At 39.5% G+C, this 23,103-nt stretch overlaps 1 protein-coding gene across 1 annotated transcript in view; it reads right to left on the bottom strand.

The window, feature by feature from the left end:
• Nucleotides 1-928: 928 nt before the first annotated feature.
• LOC138760819 (solute carrier family 22 member 2-like) overlaps nt 929-23,103 on the bottom strand; it is a 54,876-nt gene continuing 32,701 nt past the window's right edge. The window contains exons 7-11 of the mRNA XM_069931985.1: nt 21,351-21,565; nt 19,045-19,153; nt 10,556-10,668; nt 3,184-3,283; nt 929-1,175 (exon numbers count right to left, since the gene is read on the bottom strand). Of these exons, the coding sequence (XP_069788086.1) occupies nt 1,073-1,175; nt 3,184-3,283; nt 10,556-10,668; nt 19,045-19,153; nt 21,351-21,565 (640 nt within the window). The 3' untranslated portion in view covers nt 929-1,072. The remainder of the gene's footprint in view (nt 1,176-3,183; nt 3,284-10,555; nt 10,669-19,044; nt 19,154-21,350; nt 21,566-23,103) is intronic.

Genomic DNA, 23,103 nt, shown 5'->3' with positions numbered 1-23,103 from the left:
GGGGGGGGGGCATGGTGGAATGGAGAGGACAAAGGGAATCTCTGAGATAGGGTGAGACCTGGATTGTCATGGGGATAAGTTGTTAATGGTTCAGTTAAAGGGTGATAAAGAAATGTGATGTATTGAAGATAGCAGGCCAAGGGTTGGTGACAGAGAGAGGAAAAACCAGGCAAATATCACATCCAAATGTTCTCTGGTAAAAATGTCAACTTCTGATACAAAGAAAAAGAGTATTCTAAAGTTGGAGGATTCAACATTGAATCCAAAAGGCTGTAGTATGCCCAGACAGATGAAGTGTTATTCCTCAAGCTTGTATTAGATTTTAATTTTTTTTTTAGCGATATCGAGTGGCAGAAGGCCCTTCTGACCCTTTAACCTTTTACATATTGGAGGGTGGATGAAACCAGAACACCTGAAAGAAACCCACAGAAGGTCATGGGGAGAATGGACAAACTCCTTGCAGGTAATGTCAGTTTCAAACCCACCACTGTAATAGCGTTGTGCTAACTGCTACACTAAACATGCGGCCTGAGTGTACAGGAGGCCACAGACTGATGGGTCAGAATAAGAATGAAAGTGATAGACACTGGGGAGCACAGCACTCTGCATTTGGCTTCTCTAATCCAGAGGCCACATTGTGAACACCATTCATGGTACACCAAATGGGAAGATATCTAGGTGGTTGATGCTTCTCCTGGAAAGGTTGTTCAGGTGCCTGGGAGGAAGGGAAGAGGTTAAAGGTCAGGTGTTGCATCGCCTATGGCTGCATTGGGAAGGTGCTGTGAGATGGGGAGTGGTGTGGTTTGCAAAGGGAACCGTCATTTCAAAAGTGAATGGGAGGATGTGTCAAGTGAAGGAATCCTGTTGGAGCTGGTGGAAGTTGCAAAAGGTGATATGTTGGAAAGGAATTACTTATAGACATAAACAGTTAGATTAATTGTTCCATTTAATATTCCTTGCATGATCAACAACCATGAATCATTGACATTATTACAGAAACTGCATTTCTAAAACATCTTGTCACTGCAATCCATTAAATATACTAATTTTTTATTTTATTGATCTCATCTCCTCATAAAATGATGTTCTCTGAAGCAGGATCCTTCTCAGTTGTTTTAACAGAGGAATATGCAGCCCCCATCTGGTAGCTCACCTTGGGGGAGGGTTTCTTCTTCCTGGAGGTGCAAAGAAGTTTGCTTATCAAAATAAACCAGGAATTTAATCTCACACAAGGTTAAAGTCTTTTACATTTACATTCTCATTGATTTGGTCTGAAGCTGCACTGATAGAAGTGGTGAGTATGTCATTGTCAGTCCCCATGGTAATTGGGTGAGCAGCTTAAACGGGTGACTCAAGTCGGGTGACTCCAGAGGCACCTTTGGAGGAGTGGACGACAAAGTCTGGACCCAGCCAATTTCCATATAACAATTACAGCACAGAAACAGGCCATCTCGGCCCTTCTAGTCCGCACCAAACCAAGAACTCTCCTCTAGTCCCACCTACCTGCACCCTGCCCATAACCCTCCATTCCTTTCCCATCCATATACCTATCCAATTTTTTCTTAAATGACAAAATGGACCCTGCCACCCAGAAGCTCATTCCACACAGCCACCACTCTCTGAGTGAAGGAGTTTCCCTCATGTTACTTCTAATTTTTTTCCCCCTAACTCTTAACTCATGACCTCTTGTTTCAATCTCTCCTACCCTCAAGGGAAAAATCCTATCCAATCAACTCTATCTATCCCTCTCATAATCTATAAAATCCCCTCTCAACCTTCTACACTCCAAGGAATAAAGACCTAATCTGCTCAATCTTTCTTTGTAATATAGATTCTGAAACCCAGGTAACATTTTCGTAAATCTTCTCTGCACTCTCTCTACCTTGCTGATATCCTTCCTATAATTCAGTGACTAGAACTGTACACAGTATTCCAAATTTGGCCATACCAATGCGTTGAACAGTCTCAACATCACCTCCCAACTCCTGTATTCTATGCTTTGATTTATAAAGGCCAGCATACTAAAAGCCTTCTTCACCACCCTATCCACATGAGATTCTACCTTCAGGGAATGATGAACCATTATTCCTAGATCTTTCTGCTCCACTGCATTCCTCAATGCCCTCCCAGTTACTACGAATGTTCTGTTTTGATTATTCTTTCCAAAATGAAGCATTTTGCACTTCTCAGCATTAAACTCCATCTGCCATCTTTCAGCCCACTCTTCTAAGCAGTCCAACTCCTTGTGCAATCTCTGAAAATCTTCTTCATTATCCACAATTCCACCTATTTTAGTATCATCCACATATTTACTAATCCAATTTACCACCCCATCATCCAGATCATTAATGTAAATGACAGTCACTGATAAAATCTGGAGGGTTGGGGGGAAGGAATTGATGAGAATGGGGGTAAAAATAAAATGAGATTATTGTAGGATTTGTGCAAATGAGTGGTTGGCATGGCCAATGGATTAAAGGGCTCGTTTCTGTGCTGAATCTCTCTGTGACTGCAGAGATGAACAAGAAGAGATATTCTAGTATGGATGAACAAACTGGTTTTAGAACAAATTAATTCAGGGAAGCAGTAAGGAATGTATTAGTAATAAGGGAGGCTGTGTTGTTTACCCATTGCTGTGGTTAAGGACATCTCCTCAGGGCTGGATAGAGATAGAAGGTCCTGACCCATATGAGAAAGGGATTAAGATGGAGGTTCTGGTAAAGGAATGTGAGCAACTCAGCTCAAAATATGAAGCATAAGCATAACGTTAATATCTTGGGATTCACTGGAACTGTGTGCAAATTGGCTCAAGGTAAACCAGGGAGTTTTGTGTGAAGCTAGAAAGCTAAGACCAGAGTGCAAGGAAGGGGATGCTGGTGCTGTTACTGGGGCATTCTGTCAGGCTTCATTGTAAACTGTCTGCGACCAATGCAGAGGAATAAGGGCTGTGGAAAAAGCTTCAAACAAAGTAGTTGGGGTGGAGGGTGAGGAAGGGGTGCTGGATTAGCAAGATTGACACTTTGTGAATGTTAAGGGAATCCTGGGATATGGGGTTAGCAGTGTTGAGATAAAGGATCAGCCGTGATCATATTGAATGGTAGGACAGGCAGGAGGGGCTGAATGACCAAACTTCTTTATGATGGTGTTATCTCCCAGTATGGGTTAAGTCACTCGTTCACTTACTGTCCAATGGTTTCTGCCTCTTCGATGGTCTCTGGTAATCTGATCCCCTTTGTTTCAGGCAAACACAAGACCAGCCCTCCAGCAACCAGAGCAATTACCCCTGCAAGGGAATGGGCACAATATGCATAAGGACTACATGCCTCCTTCACTTTCTAAGAAACCAGTCCAGACTTTAACAGTAATTCCTCATCCACTGGACCAGCAGTTGCTCTGCATCCTGTCCAAGTTCACCAGACCAATTTGAGCACTCTGCAAGCCCCTTAGAGAATATGATTTGTACATCGGAGGGGACCTTGATGGGAAAGGTTGGGTTACAAGTATCGAGTAGCCTGGCTTTGATGTCTCGAGTAGGGTAGAAGGCCACTGCCAGGAATCACACTCATTTCCCACCCCCAGTGAGCAACACTCCCACCTGCTGGTACCCAGGAAAAATGCAAAGTGCTGGCATGTTCCTTTAAGATGGAGTATCATGTTTATTAGAGTGCAAACACAGATTTCACCGTAGCCATTTCTATTGATGGAAGCTACTTCTGATACGGCACAACCTCACATTTGGCTCCTGTCAGTTTGTTTATGCAATGCGGTTCTGTGCAGACATAAAACAAGTGCAATGCAATTCCAATATAATGCTGTTGTTGGGAGACAACTTTTAACACTTATATTATGAGCTAGGCATTTTACATTAAACTAACGTTTAACTAATTTTGCAACTGATTTTTATTTTTATTTATTACAGTAGATACACCAATAGTTTGAACAGATTTCTCTGACACTCATCCCTATTCCCTCCATTCAGTTTCCATATATTTTGGTGCGATGTTTTATAGAACAGATCCCAGTCTTGCTCCTTTACTAAAACCTCTTACTCAGTGCTACTGTTGCCAGAGAACTTTCACAACCAAAGGCCTGTTGCCATCTTTTGGGAATGTTACAGCCTCCCTGTGGCCCTTGATTAAAAACATGCACCTTCCGAAGGAGATATGGCCTACGACCAATGTATCCAACACCATGAAATAACAAGTCTCGCAACTTACACTTCCTGTCTCCCCCCCACCCACCCCCATATTTCTCTAGACGTCGCAGGGCATTCTAAAACAAATGGCATGTGATGCCTCCTGATGTCATGAGAAAACCATTAACACACTCTCATCACTGAAGATGCAGGACATGAACATTATAAAAATGGGGTGGAAAGCACGAGACAAATATCTCAGTGTACTGGCTTGAGGAATTTTTTTTAAATAATTTTTTATTTTTCACACTATGAACCAAAATATGTACAAACATTTCTCATTAAATTTACACAGTGGTCTTTTCTCCCCTTTCCCCCCCCCCCTTTCCCTCCCTTCCCTCTTCCCACCCCCCTCCAAAACCCATAAATATTCAACATATACAATACAAAACCATAAAACACTATCTTCACACAAAGGAAAATAAACAAGAAAAATGCATCATCTATTTATTACACACTGAATCTAGTCGTTTTGTCTTCTTATCATTTTCATTCTCATCTTAGGGGATGGAGGTCATAGGTAAGCTCTCTCTGATATGTTCCATGTATGGTTATCAAATTTGTTCAAACGTTGTGACTTTATTTTTTAAATTATATGTTATTTTTTTCCAATGGAATACATTTATTCATTTCCATGTACCATTGCTGTATCTCTTCCATTTTCCAAGTTGACATTATACATTATTTTTGCTATCACTAAGGCTATCATAATGAATTTTTTTTGTACTTTATCCAATTTGAGGCCTAATTCTCTACTTCTTATGTTACTTAAAATAAATATCTCTTTTTTTTTGGTATGTTATTTTTTGTAATTTTATTTAGTATCTGATTTAATTCTTCCCAAAATGTATTTACTTTCGTGTGTATTGTTGTTCCCATTTCCTTCTTGCAGAGAAAACATCTATCCGATAATGGTGAATCCCATTCTTTTAACTTTTGAGGAGTGATATATACCCTGTGTAACCAATTATACTGTATCATGCATAACCTTGTGTTTATTGTATTCTTCATAGTTCCAGAACATAACTTTTCCCATGTTTCATTTTTTATCTTTATGTTTAGATCCTTTTCCCACTTCTGCTGAGGTTTATAGTTTATTTCATTTTCCTTATCTCGCAGCTTAATGTACATGTTCATTATAAATCTTTTAATTATCATTGTGTCTGTAATCACGTATTCAAAGCTGCTTTCTTCAGGTAATCTCAAGCTGTTTCCCAATTTATCCTTTAAATAAGCTTTCAGTTGATGATATGCAAACATTGTACCATGAGTTATTCCATATTTGTACTTCAACTGTTCAAATGTTAATAAATTATTTCCCAAAAAACAATTTTCTATTCTTTTGATTCCTTTTCTCTCCCATTCTCTAAAGGAGAGGTTGTCTATTGTAAAAGGGATTAGCGGATTTTGCGTCAATAGTAATTTTGGTATTTGATAATTCGTTTTTTCCTTTCTAAGTGGATCTTCTTCCATGTATTAAGTAAATGATGCAATACTGGTGAGCTTTTATATTGCACCAGCTTTTCATCCCACTTATAAAGTACATGTTCCGGGTACCTTCTCACCTATTTTATCTAGTTCTCTCTTAGTCCAGTCTGGTTTTTCCCTTGTCTGGTAAAAATCTGATAAATATCTTAATTGTGTGGCTCTATAATAATTTCTAAAATTTGGTAACTTCAAACCACCTTGATTATACCTCTCTGCTAATTTATCTAACGCTACCCTTGGATTCCTCCCTTTCCACAAGAATTTCCTTATTATTCTCTTTAGTTCCTTAAAGACATTTTCTGTTAATGGAATAGGTAACATTTGAAGTAAGTATTGTATCCTTGGGAACACATTCATTTTAATGCAGTTTACCCTCCCTATCAATGTTAGCGGTAAATCTTTCAAATGTTCTAAGTCTTCCTGCAACTTCTTTATTAGTGGCTGATAATTTAGTTTGCACAAGTGGCTTAAATTATTATCTAACCTAATACCTAGGTATTGGATTGCTTGTGTTTGCCATTTAAATGGTGATTCTTTTTTTAAATTCTGTATAGTCTGCATTACTCATTGGCATCACTTCACTTTTATTTGCGTTGATCTTGTATCCTTCAATTTCTTATGTAATTCTTTTACTGATACCTCTGTTCTGTTGGGTATACTATGATGTAATCTGCAAATAAGCTGATTTTATACTCCATCTCCTTTATTTTTTATCCTTTTTATTTTATTTTCTATTCTATCAGTTCTGCCAAAGGTTCTATTGCTAAAATGAACAATGAGGGGGATAGTGGACATCCCTGTCTAGCTGACCTACTTAATTTAAAGTGATTCGATACATATCCATTTACTGTTACCTTCGCCAATGGTCCATTATACAATGCTTTAATCCAATTTATTTATTTTTCTGGTAGATTGAATTTCTGTAATACTTTAAATAAGTAATTCCACTCTACTCTGTCAAAGGCTTTTTCTGCGTCTAGAACAACACCCACTGTTGGTTTCTTATTTCCTTGAACTGCGTAGATTAGATTAATAAATTTGCAGACATTGTCTGCTGTTTGACTTCTCTTAATAAATCCAGTTTGATCTTGTTTTTCTATTTTAGGTACACAATCAGCCAATCTGTTTGCTAATAATTTCGCTATTATCTTATAGCCTGAGTTAAGAAGAGATATTGGTCTATATGATGCTGGTGTTGATGGATCCTTCCCCATCTTTGGTATTACTGTAATTATTGCTGTCTTACATGAATCTGGCAAGTTTTGTGTTTCTTCTATCTGGTTTATTACTTCCAGGAGAGGAGGAATTAATAACTCTTTAAATGTTTTATAAAATTCTATTGGAAATCCATCCTCTCCTGGTGTTTTATTGTTTGGCAGCTTTTTAAATATATCCTGTACTTCCTCTATTTCAAATGGTTTTATTAGTTTGTTTTGTTCCTCTTCTTGCAATTTCAGCAGTTCAATTTTAGCTAAAAATTCCTCTATTTTATCATCTTTCCCCTTGTTCTCAGTTTGATACATTTGTTCATAAAGTTCCTTAAAACTTTCATTAATCTCTGATTGATTATATGTAATTTGTTTGTCCTTTTTCTTTGATGCCAGTATCATTCTTTTAGCTTGTTCTGTTTTAAGTTGCCAGGCTAATATTTTATGTGCTTTTTCATAAGTTCATAATACTTTTGCTTTGTTTTCATTATGTTCTTCTCCACCTTGTATGTTTGTAATGTTTCGTATTTAATTTTTTTGTCCGCCAATTCTCTCCTTTTCATTATATCTTCCCTTTTTACTAATTCCTTTTCTGTACTTACTATCTCCTTTTCCAACTGCTCTATTTCCCGATTGTAATCCTTTTTCATCTCTGTCACATAACTTGTTATCTGCCCTCTAATGAAGGCTTTTATTGCATCCCATAATATAAATTTGTCTTTCACTGATCCTGTGTTTATTTCAAAATATGTTTTAATTTGGCTTTCAATTAACTCCCTAAATTCCTGTCTTTTAAATAGCATGGAGTTTAACCTCCATCAATATGTTCTTGGTGGGATGTCCTCCAGTTCTATTGCTAATAATAGGGGTGAATGATCTGATAGTAGTCTAGCTTTATACTCAGTTTTCCTAACTCTCCTTTGTATATAGGCTAACAACAAAAAAACACATCAATCCTTGTGTAAGTTTTGTACCTACTCAAATAATATGAAAATTCCTTCTCTCTTGGGTGTTGCCTCCTCCATATATCTATAAGTTTCATTTCCTGCATTTAACCATAAATTTGGCTACTTTATTCTTTGTACTTGTCTTTGATTGGTACATTCTTGTTAACTGGTATGGCTACACCTCTAGCTTTTGAATTATAGGATGCTGCCGTTACGTGTCCTACCCAGTCTCTCTTTAGTTTGTTACGTTCCGCTTCAGTTAGATGTGTTTCCTGCACAAATGCTATATCTATTTTTTCCTTCTTCAATAAATTTAGTAGCCTCTTCCTTTTAATTTGGTTATGTATTCCATTAATGTTAATAGTCATATAGTTCAACATGGCCATCTTATATCTCGTGTACACTTCTTTTCCACCTCTTCGCCACCTTCATCCCCTTTTCATCTCTTAGTTTTCTCTTATTACACTTAATGTACGACAACACATTTAAGACATAAAGTACCCCTGCAGTTTCCACATCCACTAATACCTTAAGCCCAAACGTTCCCCCCTCACTGAGTTGCCCCATATCCCTTGCTGGGCAATCACAACTCCCCTTTTCATTTGGATTGCGATCTTGTTCGCAGCGTCAACTGATTTTTGCAGTGACGGTTTTTCCCCCTCTACCCAGCCCTCTCCACAAAACACTTTTTTAAAAATCACATATAATAAAGCTCTCTCTCTCTCTTCTTCACCCCCACCACTCCCTTCCTTCCCTTCTCTTTTCCCTCTTTAGTTCTTTATGTATACATCATTTTTACATCTTTATATATACTTTATCACTGTTCTTCATTCTTGTTACATCTCTTCATCTCTTCTCCTGTCCTGTAAATGTTCTGCGATTTCTTGTACTTCTCTGGATCCAAGAACAGTCTGTTTTGCTCCCCGGGTATAAATATTTTAAGCATGGCTGGATGTGAATGCCTTAATATAAATTTGTAACCTTTTTTCCATAAAATCGATTTAGCTGTATTAAACTCCTTCCTCCTCTAAGAGTTCAAAACTTATATCTGGGTAAAAAAAATATTTTTGACCCTTGTATTCCAATGGTTTATTATCTTCTCTAACTTTATTCCTTGCCCATTCCAGTATATTTTCTCTTGCCGTGTATCTCAAAAATCTTCGTTTTTGATGTGCCTATGGTTTCGGAGCTAATGCTCTGTGTGCCCTTTCTATTTCCATTTCTTCCTGCATTTCTGTCATTCTCAGGATCTTCAGGATCCATCCTTTTATAAATTCCTTCATATCTGTGCCTTCTTCACCCTCCTTCAGGCCCACTATTTTTATGTTGTTTTGCCTACTATAATTTTCCAATATATCAATTTTCTGAGATAACAACTCTTGTGTCTCTTTAATTTTTTTGTCACTTTCTTCCAATTTTTCTCTTGTCATTTACTTCCATTTCTACAGCCTTTTCTCATTCTTCCACATTCTCTACTCTTTTCCCTATTTCTGTCATTACCAGTTCTAACCTTTGCATTTTATCTTCTGTTCTTTTCATTTCTCTTTTAATTGCATTAAACTCTAATGACAACCATTCTTTTAGTGATCTCATTTGTTCTTCAAAAAAGACTTTTTCTCTATTCTGTTCATCAGTTTTATCTTTTATTTCACTTTATCCATCATTTTTACCTTCTATTTCTCTGTGAAGATCTTGGACTTCTTCCTCTTCTTCTGTGTCTGTATCTGTGTTTGTGTCTTCTTCTCTTTGTGTCTGTGTCTCTTCTGTTTTTCCTGATGAGCTACTTATATCTCTTTGTCGGGCCTCTTCATGCTGGTCCTCTTGTTTCTGGTCCTCCCTTCCTGGGCTGCTCATCTATTGTGTTTCCTGACGTTGGTCTTCTTGTCGGTTATCCCTCCATCTATCTCCCACGTCTGCTGCCTTCCTCGTCCTCCAGCTGAGCGCCCTGGTGTCGGACATCCCTCAGCTGTTCGCTTTGTGACAGCCAGCTCCTCTGATGAGCATCCCCCACCGCCCCCCCCCCCCCCCCAGCATCCTCTTTCCCCTTTGATTGCACACTGCGCACTTTTGATTGGCTCCAAGAGCCATTTTTGTAGTGCACTGGCTGGTGGGTCGCGACTCCACAGGGCAGACATTGATCTCGAGGATCGGGCACTCCTTGCCAACACAGTGTCCTGTTCCTTCATGCAGGTAAGGTCTTCTTTCTTCTCCAGTGACTTTTCTACTTTTTTCCAGTTGTTTTTACTTTCTACTTTTTGGAAGTCATCTTCTTTCTCTTCTCTGATTCTTTATCTTCTGTTTCTTATATTTTATTTTTGTTATGCTTTGGCTTTTCCTAACATTTTTCCTATTTTCCTGGAGAGGGCTGGTTTTCCCAACCAGCCACTACTCCATCACGTGACTCCTCACTTGAGGATTAATACATCAACCAGCTCCGACTGCTTCTGTACCTTGAACAGGTGTGCCAAGTTGAGCTGGTTCATTTTATTTGTAAACCTCCATGGAGCTCAGTGCTGTACCCCACACACAATGTCAGTGATAACATATACACACAGCTCTGAACGCTCTAAACAAATTCTCCTTTGACTCATCTCACTTCCTCCAAATCAAAGGAGCAACCCTCTAATGCTAGAATCACACACCTTACCTTTGGAGAAAAGAAAGCACATTTCATTGAATGCAGGTTAAATCATGTTAATGCAAGGCAGCTCCCTCACCAAAAGCCAACAGAGGCAGTTCCATCCACACTGCTGCCAAGCGGTACAAAATGAAAGGAGCCACTATGCCTCCGACGTCACACATTGCCGAACATAATGAGATGGCAAAGTTCCTGTTGGAGAAAACAAGGACTTCTTATTCCAATGGATCATGGCTTAATTTTACTAATTCTCCTTTCCAAAAATGAGAAACAATGTTTATTTTTACATTACATTGACTCAGCAGAAATGTTGTCCTGTTTCAATTTGTCCTTAATTGGAAATATGTTTTATCCGTGTATGGTGGGTAAAGATGAAAAGTACGTTTAGGTTTAACTGTTCCACTTTCCTCCCATGTTCCAAAGACATGAAGGGTTCATAGGTTAATTGGCCACATGGGTGTATTTGGGCAGCATGAGCTTGTGGGTCAAAAGGGCCTGTTACCAAGTTGTATCACTAAATAAAAAATGTAAATGAGTCTCTTTGGCGAGAAAGTGCTTTGAAATGAAAATAACTTCTGCGACCAAGCACAGCTTGTTTCCCCTTGCGGGAGACCTGCCGCAGGAGTGATCAGGATCCCATCATGCACTCAGTCCTCAGCCCAATAGTGAAGCAGGTGGAGCTGCTGCTTCACAGGTCACCAGCCAGGTTTGATCCTGACCTCAAGCTGTCTACATGAAGTTTGCATGTTCTCCATGTGCCCTCCTGGGTGGCCTGCAGTTGTCTTGTTCTGCATCCCAGAGATGGGCAGCTGGAGGGTTAATTGGCCGCTGTAGATTGCAACACTCAAGTGGGTAAGTGGAAGAATCTGGGGGCAGTCATGAAGGTGTGGTGATAGAGTGGTCATGATACTCTTGACCATTAGAGGGAATTGGAGATAAATGTCTCACCTCAGGTTAGATTAAAAAATGGTTGCACCACGAGTCATTAATAAAATACTGTTAATATAAAATAAACCAAGTTCCTTTATTACTTAAAAGAAACATCACAAGATACCAGGAATGTGTATCAGTCAACATCAGCAGGAAACATGGAGAGTGTGAAGGATCCTGATGCTGTTATTTGGACTGGGAATGTCGACCACAAATGGGAATTGTCTGCAAGCCATTGGACTCGATAGCAAACTGGATGCACGGAAGATTCCATCACTACTTAACCGTGGTAGAACTACAAGCATTACAGGTTTTCATCATATTTGTTTTTGCCAAGGTAGTGACCAGGGCATGTTCGACAAAGTATTAAGATGGATGATGAACACTGCTCACCAAAAAAAAGAAATATTCGAAAGTTATGTGTGCACACAGCTGCAGGCAGAGAGCTTTGATACTTTCTTAATGGACTTGAAACTAAAAGCAAGAACATGCAATTTTAGATCACAGCAAATTTCAATGATCCATGATCAAATTATGTTCAGAATTATTGATAAGAAAGTGAGAGAGAGGTTACTGAGAGAAACAGAGCTTACCTTAGCTTGAACTGTGAAGATATGCCAAGCCAGTGAATTAGCTCTGCAACATGCAATAAAGTTCAGTGAGAGTGCAAAAGCCAGTGAAAATGAAAGCATAGCTGTAGCCACAATGTGTGTCCACACACACAAACAAAAGATGAGATATAGGAAACAACAAAAAGAAGGAGAGACATTGATTTGTAAACAATGTGGGCCTCAACATGCACCAGAACAGTGCCCTGAATATGGAAAAATCTGTAATAAGTGTAAAGGGAAACTAAACAGAAGTGATAGTGTGCAGACTATAGAAGAAATTTCCCTCAGTGATGCATTCTTCATGGGCATGGTGATGCAGGAAGGTTTCAAACCAACAGACACTGAACAGCCAAGCATGAACAGAGTTGAGAAGGACAAGTGGACTGTGACATTGCATGAAAATGGAGCAGATATTCCTTTCAAATTGGTCACAGGGGCAAAGGCCATTTGATCTGTGAGTGCAACATCAGGACAATGAAGATAAAGCCATACATCCATCCAAATTCTGTTCAGCTCAAGGCCTACAATGGACAGAGCATTGGCACGAAAGGTACATGTCAACTAAAGTTAAAGGTAACCCTCATGTTTGCAGTAGTTCCAGACGGACATGACAAAGCATGTGAAAACTTAAGCCTAGTCAAGAGGGTGCATCATATTAACAGTGCCAATGCACAGAACAGTGTAGAGGAAATACTGAACCAATTTCCAGATATCTTCAAGGGGTATCTATAAGATACTGTTAAAGGAGGATGCACAGCCCCAAGGCAGGTTCCAGCACCACTAAATGACAAGCTCAAGCAGGAACTCAACTGAATGACATCACTAAGAGTCATAAAGAAAGTGGAGGAGCCCACAGAATGGGTGAATTCATTGATGTGTGTTAAAAAGAAGAAAGGTGACCTATACATGTGCATGGACCCAAAAGACTTGAATGCCAATATAAAGAGGGAACATTATCAGATTCCAACCAGGGATGAAATTACAAGTGAGGTGAAGAGAGCACAAAATACTGTACATTTAATACACTTTGGCCGATACTCCTATCTAAGGATGCCTTTTGGAATTTCCTCAGGTCCTGAAGTGTTCCACAGGACAATGGAGCACATCATAGAAGGCATAAATAGGGTACATGTATACATGGATGATATGCTACTATGGGGATCCACACAAAAACAACATAATGAGAGGCTCATCAAAGTGCTTCAACACATCCAGAAGTATGGATTAAACCTAAACAGAGCAAAATGTCAGTTTGGTGTGAAGGAAATCACCTTTCTGGGAGATAAGCTCTCGGAGGCAGGTGTGAAAGCAATTCTAGAGATTCCCATTTTGAGAGTGCTGGGAATGATCATTTTCATTGGTAAATTCATTCTAAACCTGTCTTCAAAAACAAAGTACCTGAGGAAGTTGTTACAGGACAAATGTGAATTTAAGTAGATGGCCAACCATGAAGAAGAATAGGGATGACCGAAGACCATTCTAACTACAGAGCCAGTACTTTTGACATTCTTTCATGCATCCAGAAGGACGAAAATATCTACGGATGCTTCAAAAGATGGACTAGGTGCCGTATTACTTCAGGCTGTGAGTGAAGATTGGAGGCCAGTAGAATACGCATCAAGGACAATGAAAACATCTGAATGTCGATATGCACAGATCGAGAAAGAGTGTTTAGGTCTGGTTGATGGACTCAGTTATGTGTATGGTCTATCAACAGTTTTGTGGCAGAGATGCACCTCAAGCCACTAGTAACGGTAATCAAGAAACATCTCAATGAGATGTCGCCAAGAATCCAAAGATTGATGATGCAGTGACAATGTTATGATTTTGAATTGGTGTACACACCAGGGAAACGTATTGTGCTGGATGATGTGTTGTTCAGGGCAACACACAGAGAGAAGCACACAATAAGAGTTCCACAGAAAAAGATGTGAATCTCCATGGGAATCTGATCGCTGAATCTCTTCCTGTATCTGACATGAAATCCAAGCAGATCACAGCTGAAACAGAAAAGGACACAGTTCTACAGAAGGTCATCAAGAATCTGAATGAAGGATGGCCTAGAGGTATGTGATAAAAATTAGCCCAGATGGTGTTGTACAGGTACACAATCCTCTATCTGGAACCCTTGGGGGACAATGTGTTCAGAATTTCGGATTTTTCTGGATTTCGGAAAGCCAGATTTAAACCTACCCGAATTGCGCTGCCACATCCACCCCCACCACTTCCCACTCGCGCTGCTGGTCTCTTCCACTCGCGCTGCTGGTCTCTCCCCCTCGCCCGCCCAACTCGCCCTGCTGGTCTCTTGCCCACCCAACTCAAACTGTCGGTCTCTCACCCGACCGACTCGCGCTGCCTCTCTCAACTGGTCAACTCGCACTGCCAGTCTCTCATCTGACCTACTCGTGCTGCCGGTCTCTCACCCACCCAATTTGTGATCCCGGTCTCTCCCCCTTGCCCGTTCAACTCGCGCTGCCGTCCCTCTCCCCACCTGCTGGATTTTGGAGCTTTCTGGATTTTAGATGTCCAGATAAAGGATTGTGTACCTGTATTTAAAATAATATTTTAAATTGTTAATTAACAATTATGTTACACCTACTCCAACTAACTTATCTAAACTTAACTAAATTTATATACAATTATCTAACTCTAACTATGTGCGAATATAGTGGGGTGTATGGAATACCCCAAGTCACTGCAGCTCAAGGCTCAATTCAGGGAAGTTCAAAGTTAGGAATTCGGTGATGATACGTGGGCTTGAGATTGAGGTGACTCACAGGCTTTAGATGGTTGAGGCATGCAGGCCTTAGATGAAGTTAGCAGTTCCTCAAGTGGGTAAAAGTGGTCTCTCATTCCTCTATAAGCAAAAGGAGGAAATTTGACATTCTGTCTATAACCACACAATAAGGCCAAGTGGGTTTCTCACTCCCACAGAGGAGGATGAAGAGATGATAACTCTTGTGCTACTTCCTCAAAAAATGGCTTCCAGCCACTCCAACCTATTCAGTCTTAATCTGTTGGTCACATGTTCTCTGCACCTGGGTTTCAGAAACCCTGCCTTGCTTCTCTTTAAATCTATCCATTTAGAAGGCGATGTCTTCAAAGCCTGCTGCTAGTTTCACAGTCACTTCAAATCCTGCAGGCAGGTTGTTAAATTTATTCTCTTAAAGGAGAACTGCAAATGGGGGAACGTCACAGGTAAATGTCAACCATACTACAACATCAGACCAGACCTGAGTGTTGTCAATGGGCTTCTACTCAGACAGAACGGAATTATCATTCCTCAATCACTACGAAAAGATATGCTGAAAAGGGTGTATGGAATGGAAAAATGAAAGAGGAGGGCCAGAACTACCTTTTATTGGCCAGGTGTAAATGCTGACATTGACAGGATGGTCGCAAGCTGTGAGACCTGTCTGAAACATTATGCAAAGCAGCCAAAGGAACCCATGATGATAACTGATGTACCAGCGGAAACATGGCAGAAAGTTGGGACTGACCTTTTCCACCTAGATGGAAAGAATTACTTTCTGGTTATTAACTATCTATCAAACTATTTTGAAATGGTTCTGCTTCCTAATATGTCTGCTGCTTGTGTGATCAAATATATGAAATCAACCTTTGCAAGACATGGATATCCTCAAATCGTCTACAGTGACAATGGACCATGCTATAGCTGTAGAGAATTCTAGAACTTTGCAGAAGAGTATGATTTTCAACAGAAGAGCAAATTTCGAAGGAATAAGAAGGGATTTGGGGAGTATTGAGTGGGACAGGATATTTTCAGGTGAGGGTGTAAATGAGAAATGGAGGATATTCAAAAAAGAAATTTTGAGGGTACAGAGTAGTTATGTCCCAGTGAGGTTCAAAGGAAAGGCTGGAAGTCATAGGGAGGCTTCGTTTTCGAGGAATATTGGAAATTTGGTTAGGAGAAAAAGGGAGGTGTACAAGAGGTATAAAGAACAGAGAGCTGACAATTTGAAGGAGGACTACAAGGAGTGTAGAAGGAATCTTAAGAAAGAAATTAGAAAGGCCAAAAAAAGGCACGAAGAGGCTTTGGCAGACAGAGTAAAAATAAATCTAAAGGGTTTCTATAAGTACATTAAAAGTAAAAGATTAGTGAGGGATAAAATTGGACCCCTTGTAGATAGTGAGGGTAGGCTGAGTGAGAAGTCAGAGAAAATGGGGGAAATTTTGAATGATTTCTTTGCCTCGGTATTCACTAGGGAAAAAAATATTGAACCAGTTGAGGTAAAGAAAAATAGTGGGAGGTAATAAAGCATATAAGGATAACCAAGGAGGTAGTGATAGCTGTGTTGAAAAAGATAAAGGTGGATAAATCTCCGGGACCGGACAAAATATTCCCAAGGACACTCAGGGAGGCTAGTGGACAGATAGTAGGGCCATTAACAGAGATATTTAGGATGTCACTGGCCACGGGGGTAGTGCCAAAGGATTGGAGGGTGGCGCATGTGGTTCCGCTGTTTAAGAAAGGGTCTAAATGTAAACCTGGGAATTATAGGCCCGTGAGTCTGATGTCTGTGGTGGGCAAGTTGATGGAAAGTGTTCTGAGGGATGGTATTTACAATTATTTGGAGGTACAGGGATTGCTAGGGAGTAATCAGCATGGTTTTGTCAGGAGTAGATCATGCTTGACAAACCTGATTGAGTTTTTCGAGGGGGTTACAAAAAAGTTTGTTGAAGGGAAAGCTGTGGATGTTGTCTATTTAGACTTTAGTAAAGCTTTTGACAAAGTTCCCCACAGGAGGTTAGGAAAAAAGGTGGAGGCATTAGGTATAAATGAGGAGGTAGTGAAATGGATTCAGCAATGGTTGGATGGGAGGTGTCAGAGAGTAGTGGTAGAAAATTGTCCAATTGGAGGCCGGTGACTAGTGGAGTTCCTCAGGGATCGGTCCTGGGTCCACTATTGTTTGTTATATATATTAATGATCTGGAAGTAGGGGTGGAGAATTGGATAAGCAAGTTTGCGGACGATACAAAGATTGGTGGTGTTGTGAACAGTGAGGAAGATTACCGTAGATTAAAAAGTGATTTAGGAAGGCTGGAGGTGTGGGCTGAGAAATGGCTGATGGAATTTAATACAGATAAGTGTGAGGTGTTACATTTTGGAAAGGCAAATCTAAATAGGTCATATGCATTAAATGGTAGGCTATTGAGATGTGCAGAGCAACAAAGGGATTTAGGAGTTGTGGTAAATAGTACCCTCAAGGCTGATACTCAGGTAGATAGTGTGGTGAAGAAGGCATTTGGAATGTTGGCCTTCATAAATCGGAGTATTGAATTCAAGAGTAGGGAGGTTATGATGAAATTGTACAAGGCATTGGTGAGGCCAAATTTGGAGTACTGTGTACAGTTTTGGTCACCAAGGAAAGATATAAACAAAATAGAGAGAGTGCAGAGAAGGTTCACGAGAATGTTGACAGGATTTCAAAGTTTGAGTTACAGGGAAAGGTTGTGCAGACTGGGGTTTTTTTCTCTGGAGCGTAGAAGATTGAGAGGGGACTTGATAGAGGTGTTTAAGATTTTAAAAGGGACAGACAGAGTAAATGTGGATAGGCTTTTTCAATTAAGAGTGGGGGAGATTCAAACTAGAAGGCATGGTTTAAGATTAAAGGGGGAAAATTATAAGGGGAACATGAGGGGGAATTTCTTTATGCAAAGGGTGGTGGGAATGTGGAATGAGCTTCCGACAGACGTGGTCGAGGCGGGATCATTGGTTACATTTAAGAAAAACTGGATAGTTACATGGATAGGAGAGGACTGGAGGGGTATGGACAGGGTGCTGGTCAGTGGGACTAGGAGGATGGGGATTTGTTACGGCATGGACTAGTAAGGCCGAACTGGCCTGTTCTGTGCTGTAAGTGGTTATATGGTTATATGTGACTTCAAGTCCTCTTCATCCCCAGTCAAACAGTAAAGCAAAGAAAGGAGTTCACATAATTAAACAGCTGCTCAAGAAAGCACAAGGCAGCGGCTCAGATAATTATGTAGCTCTGTTGTGTTGCCGAGCTTCACCACTTGAACATGGCATGTCACCCACTGAGTTCCTGATGAGACGTAGACTACACACCACACTTCCCTACTCTGCAGATCCATATAAGAACAGAGATGTCAAACAGAAACAAAAGCATCTGCAAAGGGGACAAAAAGCAAACTATGACAAGTCAACAAGAAGCTTAGGGCCACTGGCACAACATGACACAGTGAGACTCAGATTCCAGCATCTGGGACAAGAAGGCCACTGTTCTGGAGGAAGGAAATCCAAAATCCTACACTGTCAGAAGAGGACAATCAAATAGGAATCAAAAGATCCTGCTGAAAATGCAAGACACTGCAGGAACAGACAAATGCAGAGGATCCAGCCTGCACAGCAACAGAGGAAACACCACCAGTGCTAGACAGTAGTGGAGCAGCAGAGCTGACACAAGCATCTATGTTGAGAAGATCCACACGTGTTATCAAAGCACCCGACAAGCTGAATCTCTAAAAAAGAACTGCACACTTAAAATGTTTGTGCTGCTGATGTTTGATTTTATGTTTGTGTTTAACATTATATTGAAACGAATACTGTATTAATGTGTTATGTTGCTACATTGAACACCTTAAGGAAAGGGGATGTGGTGATAGAGTGGTAGTGATACTCCTGACTATGAGAGTAAGTTGGAGATGAATGCAACACCTTGGGATAGATTCAAAAAATTGGCTGCATCATGAGGTTGTGAGTCAATAATAAAATATTATTAATATAAAAAAACACTCATTTCTTTATTACTTAAAAGAGACATCACAGAAGGCATGGGGGAATGTGTTGAGGGAATGGGATTGATCCATGAGCCAGCATAGACTCAGTGAGCTGGAGATGCTTCCTTTTATGTTGCATGAAATACCCAGTCTTGCCAACATCACTTGTTAAACTTTTATAAATCCACACACTGTTTCAAAGGAGCTCTTACTGCCTTTCGATACTGCCTAAAGTCATCTGCTGCAACTCAAAGTCAGAACCTACCTTAAAAATGTTGGGTATAATTCTGTATTTACAAAACAGACCATTAAAAAAGCTGTCGTTATGCCGAATTTTCCCAAAGATATGACTACAGTTTTCAGCCAGAAGATATCTAAATTAGAAATATATTAGATATACAATTAATCAAAGTAACCATATTTTCTCAAACCATATTGTAGAATTTAACTTTCATGTTATTTAAAATAATATGGGAAACCAAATACTCATTTTAACAATCTATATTTCTTAACCATTGTAATTTTATTTTCATTGAGGAAATGTCTTTTTATGTATTATTTAAAACATACAAGAAAAAAATAGATATTTAAATGATTTCACTTCTTAGCATTAATTTTATAAATATGCCAAGCATGAAAGGGTAAGTTTAATATGTCTCGGGCTTCATCTATTCTTACAAAGTCTTTCCAAAGTGTGCACACATTGATATGCAGTGGCTATTATATGAGGATGTTGGTCTAACTCTGGGTTAGAGTTGCCAATGTGAGCTGATGAATCCGGGATCACATCTTGGGAATACAGGGTCATCCTTGATTCACTGGATGGAATTCATGAGGTTGCATCATGTATATTGTAACTCCATAAAATGAATATTCCTGGTTATATGTTGTAGTTGGCGAGCCGTGTTTCCTGTTTAGGATGGTTCGATCAGAATGCAACCATATCATGCTCGAGTATCTTCAGCCTATCACGTTCAGCAGTTCTCCAGTGATGTGCAACACCTGTGACACGCTACAGCATGCAACACCTTCCAACAAATTGTATTGACAATACATTGCTAACATATTCATGGGTATCTTCAACATCTCACTCCAACAGGTTGTGGTACTCACCAGTTTCAACAGGTATCAATCGTACTGGTACCAAAGAATAATGTAATAACCTGCCTAAATGACTATCAACCAATGGCCCTCTAATCAAAAGTGATGAAGTGTTTTGAAAGGCTGGTGATGAGGTATATCAACTCTTGTCTGAGTGGTAACATGGATATGTTCCAGTTTGGCTATCATAGCAACAGGTCTATGGCGGATGCCATCTCACTGGCTCTACACAAAGTCCTGGAACACCTGGACAGTAAAGATGCATACATCAGGATGCTCTTTATCAGCTACAGTTCAGCATTTAACACCTCAAAACTGATCAGCAAACTCCAAGACCCGGAACACAACAGCCCGCCGTGTAATTGGATCATGGATTTCCACAAACAGAGAGGATTGGTAAGAACTTCTCCACATTCTCCATCAGTACTGGAGCACCACAGGGCTGCATTCTTAGATCTCTGCTCTATTCACTTTACACCTATGTCTTGGTACGACAACAACACCATCTACAAATTCACTGATGATACCACAGTAGGGGGTTGTATAAAAAGGGGTGATGAGTCAGCGTACAGGAGGGAGATTGAAAACATGGCTGAATGGTGCACCAACAACAACCTTGCACTCAATGTGACCAAAACTAAGGAGCTGATTGTTAACTTCAGGAGGGGAAAACCAGAGGAATAAAATTAGTGATCATTGAAGGGTCAGAGGTGGAGAAGGTGAGCAAATTTGTTCTTGAAAGTCATTATATGGGAGGATCTTTACTGGACCCAACACACTAATGGCATTGTGAAGAAAGCACATCAGCACTCTACTTCCACAGGAGTTTATGATGGTTTGGTATAATATCGGAACCCTGACAATGTCTGCAGATGTGTGGTGGAAAATGTGCTGACCAGCTGCATCATGGACTAGTAAAAGTGCTGGAAAAACTCAGCAGGTCACATAGCAGCCACAGAAAGGAAAAGCCAGTCCACGTTTCAAGCCTGTGGCCTTCACTGAGAATGTGGCAAAGTAGGCAGATACTTGAATAAAAAGACAGGGAGGGGTGGTGGTGTGAGGAGAGGAGGCAGGAAGGAGGAGGAACATAGGCTAACAGGTAAGGGAGTCTGCATGCAGACTGGGAGATTGTTTCATTAAAGCACCTTCCCTCTGTCCTCTGCAACAATAAGGATCTTCCAGTGGCCAACCGTTTCAATTCCACACACACCATTGCTACACCGGCATGTCTGTGTATGAACTCGTACTGGCAAATCAAAGCCAGCTGCCAACTAGAGGAAAACACCTGACAGTCTTCAGAGGATGTAATGACAGCTGTTTTACACCTGCCTTAAAAGGTAACCTGCTGACCTTCCCTTTCTCCTGGGAAACGCAGCAGAGGGATTCTGTTAGCTTAACTGCACTGTGGTCACTATATTGAAGCAAATATATTCTCTGGATTAGAATCCAAGTCAGTGGCATTCAACTTACCGTCAGGAATGAAGGCAGTTATCAGGCATGTGACCCCTGCTAACAGATTGCCTGCTGCAAAGGGCCAGCGGCGCCCGATTCGATCGATCAATAGTAGAACAATGATGGCCGAAGGGATCTCTATCACTCCCGAGATGAAGAAGTTAATGTAAATGTCCCCTCCTATAATTCCCAATCGCATTATGAGGCCACTATACACCACAGCACTCACGAACCTGAAACGAGGGAGCTTCATGTTTTTTAAAAATTTTATTTATTAATCATAATAAAACATACAATAAAAAATACAACTGAAGAAAACAAAATACTTACATATTTTTATATGTAATTCCCCCTCCAGCCCCACACCCACCTCTCAACTACCCCAAAAGAAAGAAAAGAAAGAGGAGATCACATAACATAAAACTCATCAATCAGTTGCCATGGTTTGGAGCAACACCATTAATGTGTGGAAAGGAGATTAATGATTCAACCCCAGAAAATCCAAATACGGGCTCCAAGTTTTAACAAAAAATAATTATTATTATGTAAATTATATGTTATCTTTTCCAATTGAATACAAGTTCTCATTTCTAAATGCCATCGCTGAGTACTCAAATTAGTCTCATTTGTCCAAATAATTACCAAGCATTTTCTAGCCACAGCTAAGGCCAATCTCAAAAAAGCAATATGAAATTTATTTAATTTTAACTCCAAACTCAATCTTTAATATAGCCCAACAAAATACTAAAGGATCAAGTGGAACCTTCAATTTAAAAATAGCTTCTAAAAGTTACTTAAATCTATTCCAAAAAGGTTTCACCATCTCACGTAGCCTTCCTTATAACATCTAAAACATAAGTCCAAGGAAATAAACTTATATTTCCTTAATTTCTCTGGAGTTAAATATAATTGATGAAGAAAATTATAATGAACCAATCGATACCTTACATTTACAGTTTTAGTCATACTTTCCTCACATATATTCATCCAAACATCCTGAGAAATAGATATAGACAAATTTTTTCCCATTTTAATCTGGATTTATGAACATCTGGTTTAAGCATTTTATTCTATAATAAAGCATAAATCTCAGATATAAATCCTTTCTTGCCACCATCAGTAAGTAAAATTTCAAACTTAGTCCGTCTAGATAAGTGTAATGTTCGCCCAAAATGATTCAACAATAAAGATTTAATTTGATAATAAGAAAAAAGAGTATTCTAGATATTTCATATTTCTCTTTCATGTTTTGGAATGAAATAAAATATCCTGCTTCATAACAATCTTCTACTGATTCAATACATTTCTGATGCCACAACTTCAAAAGTTGATTATTAAGTGTAAAAGGAAAAAGCTTATTTTGAAACAAAGGGGTTTTACCTGAAATTTTACCTTTTTTACTCCATAAATCCATTGTGTTTCAACACAGGTAAATTATAATTACTTAATAACTGAGAATTCCATCTATAAATAAACTGATCCATCTTCTTTGCATCAATCTGAGATAATTCAATATTAGCCCATATCAAAGGTTTATCCACTTTAAACATCCTTTTAATAAATTTCAATTGTGCTGATTCATAATAATTTTGAAAATTAGGAAGTTGAAAACTTCCTCGTGCATACTTTCAAGTTAATTTCTGCAATGACACCCTCACCATTTTATCTTTCCATAAAAACCTCCTCACCAAAGCATTTAGGTCTTTTAAAACATTTTGAGGAATCTTGCAAGGAATAGATTTAAAAAGATACTGAATTCGAGGGAAAGATA

The sequence above is a fragment of the Narcine bancroftii genome, chromosome 4, assembly GCF_036971445.1.
Source record: "Narcine bancroftii isolate sNarBan1 chromosome 4, sNarBan1.hap1, whole genome shotgun sequence".
NCBI classification, from domain to species: domain Eukaryota; kingdom Metazoa; phylum Chordata; class Chondrichthyes; order Torpediniformes; family Narcinidae; genus Narcine; species Narcine bancroftii.
The sequence above is the reverse complement of the archived record's forward strand: the minus strand, read 5'-3'. Positions and strand labels throughout refer to the sequence as shown.